Source organism: Arachis hypogaea, chromosome 6 (genome assembly GCF_003086295.3).
Source record: "Arachis hypogaea cultivar Tifrunner chromosome 6, arahy.Tifrunner.gnm2.J5K5, whole genome shotgun sequence".
Taxonomy (NCBI): domain Eukaryota; kingdom Viridiplantae; phylum Streptophyta; class Magnoliopsida; order Fabales; family Fabaceae; genus Arachis; species Arachis hypogaea.
In genome coordinates this window covers 101,756,443-101,767,125 of record NC_092041.1, presented here as the reverse complement: position 1 = coordinate 101,767,125, position 10,683 = coordinate 101,756,443, and the positions used below count along the sequence as shown (strand labels likewise).

Genomic DNA, 10,683 nt, shown 5'->3' with positions numbered 1-10,683 from the left:
GCTTTTGGATGCAACAAATCATGGCTTTTCTATTTTTAAGTTCCAAATTTTTATAAATATTTGATATTTGATTTAGCCATTTAGCTTTTAGTGCTAGTATTTTGTGTTTATGAAAAGTCATGTTCCTCAACAGTCTTGATGTCATATTAATGTGATATGTCCTCTTGTTCTGGTTACCTCAAGGCTCTCTTGCATGGACATTCTAACTTTGCACATGCTTTGGGTTGCATGGCTGCTGTTAAATCAATCCAATGGTTTAAAGATCCTTGTTCCACTACAAGATTAATATTTAATTGTGGGAGAATTTTAGTGGAAGTTTCTCAAAACCTCCACAATATATTCTATTTATGGCAATTTAAAAAACCTCCATTAATAATTAATTCATTATTAAAATTTAAAATTCTCCCTACTCAAAAGTCAAAATGACAAAACCTAATTTCCTCTTTCGTAGAAATGAGACTGAGGTTGAGAAGAGAACCACGATGAAACCCTAAGTTCTGTGCCGCCGTTTTCGTCGCTTCCGCCGCCGCTTCCGCCGCCGCTTCCGCTGCCGCTTTTGTCGCCGGCGTTGTTACCACTGCCGTGTTCGTTGCGGTAGAAAGCTTCTGGATCAAGCCACCTCTTCTATCAAGGCGCTTTTAGATCTGTTCTCTCTATGCTATCGTTGTTGCCACTGCAGTTTCCGTCGCTGTTGCCGCTACAATTTCTACCGTTGATGCCACCGTAACTGCCACGGTACAACGTTGTTTTCTCTCACTCTAATTTCTCCTCTGAACTGCTGCTGGTACTTCTTTTTCTACTTCTTCGCTATTAATTTGCAAATATTTCTTTTTTGTTAATAAATTTCTTCTCTGTCTCACCTCCTCAGTTCTATTGCTGCTGTCTCACTAGTATCTCCTCTTGTTATGCTCTTTTGTTCTGTGTTTTTTATTGTTAGATTTTAACAGAAAAGAAACATTGAACATAATTGTGAAAATTATTATAACTCTTAAAATATTTTAATTATCGATTATATAAGTAATATATGCTTAGGAAGATGTTTTTCAGAGATATTGGTTTCTCTCTCATTGATTTATTATGCTTCATTGCTTATTGTGTTCAAAGAATTTGTACTGCTTACTACTTGCTAGTGCTCAATCATGTTTTACTGTTTATGTAGTTTATGTCTTGACTTGATTATGGTTTTAGTTTGATTGTACTTTATTGTTGTTTTTGTTATCAATTTTGTTCTTTATTGTTCTTGACTGTCTATTAGTACTATTGTATCGCAAATTAATGGCCATTGTGTTTTAATTTTAGACTTATATATTATTAGTGATTATTATGCTTTAATTCTAGACTTTGGCATCTACTTGCTATATGTTTTCTAAGTGAATTCGCATACACACGCAGTTTATCCTGAAGGTTGGATTCCTAGGTGGTCTGTTTGCAAGGTCAGACTGATTCTAATTATGAAGTTCTGATATGTGATTTGTTTTTTAATCTATGGTTTAACTTTTGGATTGACTGAATTTATAATTAAAATTTTGATGGGAAATATGTATACTTTTAGACTTATTAAAGAGTTTTGAGGTGGTTCTTTTGGTTCATTCTAATTAGTATAATCTTTTTGTGCATTGTACATGGTTTCTAAAGAAGAGAATTGGCTAAAGAGGTAAGCTATATCTCTAAACTTATGTTTTCATGCAGTTTGTTCAATTATTTGGCAGATGAACTTAAATTTGATTTGATTCTTTCTGCAATAAAATACAGGATATGAGGCACAAGCCAATGAAACTGGAGAAGCTACTACACCAATTATAGTAAGGTAGCTAGAAGATATTTTTAGCTAGAAGAAATTCATGGAATTGAAAGGAAAATTCGAGTTCTATATGCAGACTTTGTACACACACATGCCAACATCTTTTATTCAGATAAGTGATGTGAGGAGGATGACTAGAGCTTTAGATTTGCTTAGATCCCTTGAAAGTTCCCTGAATCATGTTCTGTACAGGAAAACTTTGAATTATAGTGATAATGATGAAGAAAAGAAAATAGAATATACTAAAAATGAAAACAAAACCAAACAAGTCTAAAGTATTTCTTTGCTTCCATTTTCATTGTTTAGCTTCCTTCTTATTCACTTGCTTTAAATTTAGTTATTCTATTGCTGGTAATTGTTCTAAACCTGTAATACTTTTCAGGAACAAGATTATTTTCAGCTCTTCATCTAGCTGGGACTCAACCTCAACAAGATTAGCTCTCGTTTCATTGCATTCTTTCCTAGCATTCCCTGTCTCCCTCTTCTGGGCCTCTAATTCAGCCAGCAGCTGCTAAACCATATTAGATTTTGAAGATTGAGGTCTTCCTCCAGAACCTAGCACACATGTTTTATTCCTGACCACTGACTCGAAAGGCATTATTAATAAATTCAGGTTCAACTGTTTCAATCCCTTCTTGAGAATCCTCTAGTTCACTTAATTCTTATCAATTTGTAGTTATAATTACTTTTGAAAGCTAGTGTGATCATGTAGTTTATTATATTTAGAGTCTCTTTAGTCTATTGATTATTGAGAATCAAATAATACTCTCCTACTTATCTAAGTTAGTTACTTCGTATAAGATAAATTGAACTTTTTCTTTGAATGAAGTTTTTTAATACATCATCATTTAGCTTTCAAATTATACAATTTTTAACAAGTCTTGAAGTATACGTACGAGCCAGTTTGATTTGAACTCATCTACTGGTACAAAACTTATTAATAATTTCCTTAGTTTAATCTGCAACGATTTTATTTCATATATGTGTATATATTTAATTTCCTCAGATAATGCTATTATTCTCATTATATTCTTTCTGGCAAAACATTAGCACTAAGCCATATATTCTGATGTAACACATTGTAAACCACTTAATTAAATTGAAATCTTACAGCTTCATAGCTGACTGCATGAAAAGATTTCTGGCCACTGAATTCATTAATATTCCACAGGGTGGTAAGGAGGATAGAAGAGAATAAACTAATGCTTAACAGTTTTGTATTTGTTAATGTGCAGTCATGTCAAGGGGAAAACGCATAAAAAATCCATTAAAGTTTGTAGATGAAAGGGAAAACAACAATGCTTCTCATTCACTTCAAGCTCCAGCACCAGCAGCATTTGAAGATATCACTAGTGTAGAGGCTAGTGAGGCTCCTTCTCAAGATCCTTCTCAATTTCCTTCTGAAACCGCTGCAAATTCCATTTCATCTGATGGAGCCACACGTTGTTCTAACTCAAAGTCTTCGTCTGCTTGGAATGTGGAGATAATTGGTATTAATTTATATTGCATAACTAATTAATGTGATTAAAGCATAGTTTAAATCATTTATGCTATTAGGTTGAACATGTCCTAATCCATAATCATTTGTTAGCTTAAAAGGTTGTTATTCTCAAATATAACTGTTAGCTTAAAAGGTTGTTAGCTTAAAAGAACCCAATTAGACCACCAAGAATAGTTTTTCTTTTCTATACTGTCCTCACAAAAACTGAAAGGAATAAAATCAAATCACCAGAAATATATGACTTTTAATGCCTATGCAACTTCACCAATTTTGCTTTTAATGCCTATGCAACAACAGTTGCTCATGAAAACTAGTAGTACTTCGTTTCATTATATGACTCACCTATCTGTTTTGAGTAAATTACTAGTTTTGTTGGTTAAATCAGTTGTACTTGACCTCAGAGTATTTGATCTCGTTTCAATAATGACACTACTACACGAGAAAGATTAATCATTGGTTAAAAAGATAGTACTTGAAATAATTGTAGCAAAAATCCAGAAAGATCAGATCAATATTATGTGTCAATTATTGTCTTCAATTTTAAATTATTGTAACATTTTCATCTAATATTAGAGTAGTCTTTTGACATTTATGGTTTCCAAGAAAAATTACAAGAAAAATCTGTCAAAATTAAAAAACGATGATGTTCTATATAAGTGGTATATAATAGTAGTAGCCCTTGGATGCCTTTGGAGTCAACCATGAGCAAACTTTCATAATTAGTTAATAACCATTTCTTTTGACTTAGAGAGCTTATTAGCTTATTAATTTACGTCAGTGCTTATTAGCTTAATTAGTTATTATTAGTACCACTACTAGTCATAAAAAAAGTTACCCACCCTACAAAAAAAAAATTTGTATATACACATTAGGTGATTGAGTTTTTTTATTATTGTTTGTTCCACAATCATATATAGCTGGGAAGAGGAAGGAGTCTCCTCCTATACATTAATATACATGCATTATTTATGAATGTTTTTAATAATTAAGTTTTTTATTTTTCTTAAGACTCTACAAATATGAAAAAGAAGGCTAAGATCAAAGTCAAGGATGTTTGCAACTTACCTAGGAGAGACCGTGTAATTGTAGAGGTTGACGAAGAGGGTGCGGCATATGGTGAAGCACAAGGTTTACTTGCTGGCTATTGTGGTATATTAGCAACTAATGCTCGTATCTTTCCAATTAGCTTTGAAAAGTGGTCAGGACAAGAAAATGGTGGCATGCCTAAGTCTTTTAAGGATGAGTGTTTTGATACAATGATAAAGGCAAAATTCATTTTATTTGAAACTTCTATTAGTTCAAGTATTTATTTATTTATTTATTTATTTGTTTGTTTGTTTGTTTGAAGCCCCACTTCCATTTTACAAGCACAGAAAAGATTGCCTACAGGTATTGCATTCAAAGTATTGCAAAGAAGTGGGCAACATATAGGCAAAGATTGTGGAATGAGTTCTATGATCCAACCATGAGAAGAGAAGCATTGGTGAACAATGTGCCTGATGATGTTCCAAGAGATCAATGGGCTTGCTTTGTCAATTATCGACTAAAACCGTCTACAGTTGTAAGACACTAAACAATTCATTTAGTTATTGTTGTAGTTTAATTAAAAAAATTATTAATTGAAGTTATTATATTTATTTTTAGGAGCGTTGCATGAAAAATAAGGAAAATCGAAGCAAGCAAACCATTCCTCACACTTGTGGATCTAAATCCAACTCTCGGAGGCGACATGAGATAGTATATATATACACATACTTGGTACATGTGTGATTTTACTTGCATTAGATATGTTAATTGTTTTAACTCTTTATTCCTTCTTTTTTAGTACTTGGAAACGGGAAAAAAACCTAGTAGAGGAATGATGTACATTGAAACACATAAGAGAAAGGATGGGTCTTTTGTAAATAACGAGGCATTAACTATAGTGGTAAGTATTTTGTAAACCTTTGCTATCTTATCTTATTTTATTTGTATGTGATCATGTGAAAATGGGATTTAAGTGTGGCTGCTGGTGGATTGAGATATGTAATGATTATAGGAAAGTGGTTCACTTCACTTGCATGCACTTTTCACTTTAAATTTTTGGTTGTGATAATGGTCTAGGAACATTAGAATAATCATAATCTACAATGCCATTGGTTACATGTGTTGCTACTTTTAAATAGGAACAAATTGAGCTGAATATGACACAGTCAAATACACAATTTGAGGTGTCCCCTAATGATGCTGTTGGTAAAGTTTTGGGGCCTGAACACTCTGGGAGAGTTCGTTGCATGGGCATGGGAGCAGCGCCTACAAATATCTTTAGGAATGTGAGAAGTCGGCTTAATGGGATGACCATTGGTGCACGAAATTGTGATTAATACTTTTCACAAATCAAATAATCCCCAGTAATGAATCCAAAAACTTGGTGTTCAATACCATGGCATAAACACAACTTCGCACAACTAACCAGCAAGTGTACTGGGTCGTCCAAGTAATAAACCTTACGCGAGTAAGGGTCGATCCCACAGAGATTGTTGGTATGAAGCAAGCTATGGTCACCTTGTAAATCTTAGTCAGGCAGACTCAAATGGATATGAATGATGATATACGAATAAAACATAAAGATAAAGATAGAGATACTTATGTAATTCATTGGTAGGAATTTCAGATAAGCGTATGAAGATGCTTGTCCCTTCCGTCTCTCTGCTTTCCTACTGTCTTCATCCAATCCTTCTTACTCCTTTCCATGGCAAGCTTATGCAAGGGTTTCACCGTTGTCAGTGGCTACCTCCCATCCTCTCAGTGGAAATGTTCAACGCACCCTGTCACGGCACGGCTATCCATCTGTCGGTTCTCAATCAGGCCGGAGTAGAATCCAGTGATTCTTTTGCGTCTGTCACTAACGCCCCGCCTTCAGGAGTTTGAAGCTCGTCACAGTCATTCAATCATTGAATCCTACTCAGAATACCACAGACAATGTTAGACCTTCCGGATTCTCTTGAATGCCGCCATCAGTTCTAGCCTATACCACGAAGACTCTGATCTCACGGAATGGCTGGCTCGGTTGTCAGGCGAGCACTCGGTTGTCAGGCGATCAACCATGCATCGTGTATCAGGAATCCAAGAGATATTCACCCAATCTAAGGTAGAACGGAGGTGGTTGTCAGGCACACGTTCATAGGTGAGAATGATGATGAGTGTCATGGATCATCACATTCATCAAGTTGAAGAACAAGTGATATCTTGGAACAAGAACAAGCGGAATTGAATAGAAGAACAATAGTAATTGCATTAATACTCGAGGTACAGCAGAGCTCCACACCTTAATCTATGGTGTGTAGAAACTCCACCGTTGAAAATACATAAGAACAAGGTCTAGGCATGGCCGAATGGCCAGCCTCCCAAAGAGGGTTCAATCATAAAAACATGATCAAAAGCTTCAAATACAATAGTAAAAGGTCCTATATATAGAGAACTAGTAGCCTAGGGTGTACAGAGATGAGTAAATGACATAAAAATCCACTTCCGGGCCCACTTGGTGTGTGCTTGGGCTGAGCATTGAAGCATTTTCGTATAGAGACTCTTCTTGGAGTTAAACGCCAGCTTTTATGCCAGTTTGGGCGTTTAACTCCCATTCTTGTGCCAGTTCCGGCGTTTAACGCTGGGAATTCTGAGGGTGACTTTGAACGCCGGTTTGGGCCATCAAATCTTGGGCAAAGTATGGACTATCATATATTGCTGGAAAGCCCAGGATGTCTACTTTCCAACGCCGTTGAGAGCGCGCCAATTGGGCTTCTGTAGCTCCAGAAAATCCGCTTCGAGTGCAGGGAGGTCAGAATCCAACAGCATCTGCAGTCCTTTTTAGTCTCTGAATCAGATTTTTGCTCAGGTCCCTCAATTTCAGCCAGAAAATACCTGAAATCACAGAAAAACACACAAACTCATAGTAAAGTCCAGAAAAGTGAATTTTAACTAAAAACTAATAAAAATATACTAAAAACTAACTAGATCATACTAAAAACATACTAAAAACAATGCCAAAAAGCGTACAAATTATCCGCTCATCAACCATCTCCACTAATTCAGCTGGATCTTCTTCGCCTACTACTGCTGCAATTTTACAGGAAAAGATCAATAATTTGGAGTCCGACTTACATAATTCACAGCAAAAGGTCATTAGTCTAGAGTCTAAATTGCAGCAATCATTTGATATGATGAAAGCATATCTAATGATGAAGGATGGAGGAATCCCCGAAGCGCTTGTTGGCTTCTTTTCTGCCCGCGAAGTAACTTTATAATAAATTCATTTGTTAGAAATATAAGTTTAGATGGAATAATAATTAATAATGGAGTCTAATTGAAATTGAACATGTTCATATCATTAATTCTAATTATTAAATAAATGTGATATACTAAAAGTAAAAGGTTCAAATGATAACAATTGGTGTGTTTAATAGTTATAGAAAAGCTAGTGTTATGTTAAAGTTGTTACATTATTTTACCAACTTGTTCATTATCAGTGGTAACCCACGACTCTAGAGGCCAAAAATTAGGCTGAGAATAGTTAAGAACATGGACATCACAATGTTCTTGCATTCTGTTAGTGGTTGTTGTCCATTAAACATGGGAAACTGCTCTGCTGTGTTTTGATAAATACACTAGGTTTAGATGCTCTTTAAAATTGAATTGTAAGGCTTATATCAGATTATCTTGATGCTTAACTTTACTGAAATTACTAATAACATCTTATGTTTACATATAGGCTAATGATGCTGAAAGCGAGCCTACTACTCCTTTTGATGCTAGGAGATCAGTTGGTGATAGTAATGGACACCCGAGGACAAATATTTGAAACTTTTATGTAATTAGATGACATTGAAATATTGAAGTTTTATTTTACTTTTTAAAGGAAAACAATAATAGTTATGTAAAACAATACCATATGCAATTATGTTTGGAACTATTGACTTTGAGAATTTTTTATATAGAGTTATGTCTTATATTGAGGAATTGTGTTATAAAAGATTTAGATTTTAAATTTTGATATTATAAAATAAATTTCTAATTTGAGAGCATATAAATGAAATAAGATTAATGAATGATTTGAAATTAAAAATAAATAATTAATTACAGGATTTGTGGAGGTTTGAAAATCTCACAAAATAGTTAATTTGTGTCAAATTAAAAAGTCAATTTGTGGGGGGTTTTAAACTGCCACAAAGTGATTTAAAACTGCCACAAGAGTTCAATATAAAACCTCCACTGAATAGATTGTGGAGGTTTTTAAAAACCCCCCACAAAAGACCTCGTGGCACCTCAAATTCTGGGGGTTTTGGAAACCCCCACAACCTATTTGGTGGGGGTTATAAACCTCCACAAATAAGAAAAAAAACTGCCACAAATAAACAAAAACATTGTAGTGTTCCAACCCTAATGCCACATCCGGAGGAAGATTACTTAAGGAGGTATGATTAAGTGCAATTTTTTTCTTTAAACTAGTTAGTTTGTATGATTTCCTTAAAATTATGAGATTGATTCTGATATGATTAACTTTGGTTTGTATTATAGGAAAAGTCTAGGAGGTCAGCAGTTTTGTTGAATTTTGGCCAACATTTAACCAGCAAAGAAAGGTGAACCATTAGATGAAATCTCACACCAATCTCACACCATTAAATCATCATTGATGGCTAGTTAATGGCTAACAATCACAAAAATTGCTGGCCCCCTAGCATTGCTCTATATTATATACCCACTCGAGTTTATCATTGTTCACTTTAGAGTTATGTTCATTTGATATTGTGTTGTTTATTTTCAGTTATGGGATGATATTGTTGTATATTAATGTATGCATTCTTTGAAAATGTAATATGGCATCATCATCATTATTACTAGCGTCTTGCATATATATATATATTAGTGTAAAATCTGGGCTACGTTTGGACCAAATAGTATTTTATTATAAAAATTTATTGATATTTATTTATTAATAATAATAATAGTTGTTATTTTTAATTTAAAAAATTTTTTATGTATAAAAAATTAAAAATTTATTGATACGTACTAAATGATTCACACCAAACATCTTTAGGACTAATAAGCTTGAACTCAAGTTTTATACTATACCAAATCAAATAAGAAAAACTATGGCATTGAACCTTGGAAAGAAATTACGGTAGCTAAAGGAGGACAAATCCTTTATTTGGAATCCTTAGCCTTATTTTCCTATTTGCTGTTCCTTGGCATGAGTAATCCTTTAGTAGCGATTGTGTAGTTGCTGGATCCACTCATGGGAGTGCTGATTCATCTCACATGATAATAGCATTCTGTAGAATCTTTGCATAACAATCCTCTTCATCTATCTACATGTTACTACAACATCATAATTTCAGTCAATTCCATCACATTTTTCAATCACAGATCACAACTTATCAACAATCAGCTTATATTTTTTCATTTAAATTTTGTCTAGTTTACACTTTTAGAATCACATACCATACCATACCATATCAAGTGATTTCACATATAGAAAAAAATATTGAAAAAAAATAACTGTCTCAATTTGTCTCCTGGAGGGTAAGAGTCAGGTTTTCATCTTCAACAAAACCTCAGCATTGAACATTAAATTAAAGTTAACAGATAAAATAAAACAAATAAACTTAAATAAGTGAAAATATGATTTTAGGAAAAAATAAAAACCTTAAACACTGTCCATCTCTTTCTCAACCTTGGCCTGCATTTCGTGGAAGGTCCTAGCTTTCTTCTTCTCTGCTTCGGTGGGAAGATGGGTTAGTAAATATAGGTAACAGAGTATTTGGTAGATGTAAACAATTATATAAGCTTTTAAAAAAAATAGTGAAAATAATTCACAAAAACTCACCTGAATGTATCTTCTTTGAGATTGAGGCATGATGAACACAGTTCAAAACAGAGAAGGTAGATATGATGAAAAAGTGCCAACTAGGTTAACGCTAGTACTTTCTGCAAGTCAGACCAGGCAGAGGTAGACGGTGTCGATGTCACTGGTGCCGATACGGGGAGGAAATGAAAGTAAACACCAAATGAATCCCAAAAATTTGAAGCTACTTCTTTAGAGCTGCAGAGCAAAATGAGGAATGAGAGCAAGAGAGAGATTCAAATCATGGATTTAAAATGGAAAAAGATTCAATATTACTGGAGTTATTTTTTTAGAAAATCCCCGTTGAACTTCAAATTTCAAATTTTACACAACTGCTGTTTTGATAAATTACACATGTCACACAATAAAAGTTAGCACTTGTCAAGCATTGAACGCGCCATTTGTCGAGTAAAGAACCTACTACTACTCTCCTATTTTATATATATATATATATATATATATATATATATATATATATATATATATATATATATATATATA

The 10,683-nt window shown here is 33.8% G+C and overlaps 1 protein-coding gene across 15 annotated transcripts; it reads left to right on the top strand.

The window, feature by feature from the left end:
- Nucleotides 1–8,297, top strand: LOC112697178 (uncharacterized). 15 transcript variants are annotated; one of them, XR_011862542.1, is made up of 12 exons: nucleotides 310–735; nucleotides 1,393–1,433; nucleotides 1,636–1,654; nucleotides 1,753–1,807; nucleotides 2,184–2,414; nucleotides 3,037–3,291; nucleotides 4,311–4,451; nucleotides 4,651–4,863; nucleotides 4,947–5,039; nucleotides 5,128–5,229; nucleotides 5,468–5,824; nucleotides 8,050–8,297. XR_011862542.1 is itself a non-coding variant. In XM_072197441.1 (11 exons), exons 7-11 carry the CDS (start codon nucleotides 4,416–4,418, stop codon nucleotides 8,137–8,139), a joined length of 534 nt encoding a protein of 177 aa, XP_072053542.1. In that variant the 5' UTR covers nucleotides 310–735; nucleotides 1,393–1,433; nucleotides 1,636–1,654; nucleotides 1,753–1,807; nucleotides 2,184–2,414; nucleotides 3,037–3,291; nucleotides 4,311–4,415; the 3' UTR covers nucleotides 8,140–8,297. The 15 variants fall into 15 exon arrangements, 12 of the variants coding, with proteins under 12 accessions (XP_072053543.1, XP_072053545.1, XP_072053540.1 ...); XM_072197441.1 differs by lacking the exon at nucleotides 5,468–5,824; XM_072197440.1 differs by lacking the exon at nucleotides 5,468–5,824 and having other exon boundaries at nucleotides 4,947–5,060.
- The last annotated feature ends 2,386 nt before the right edge of the window (nucleotides 8,298–10,683 follow it).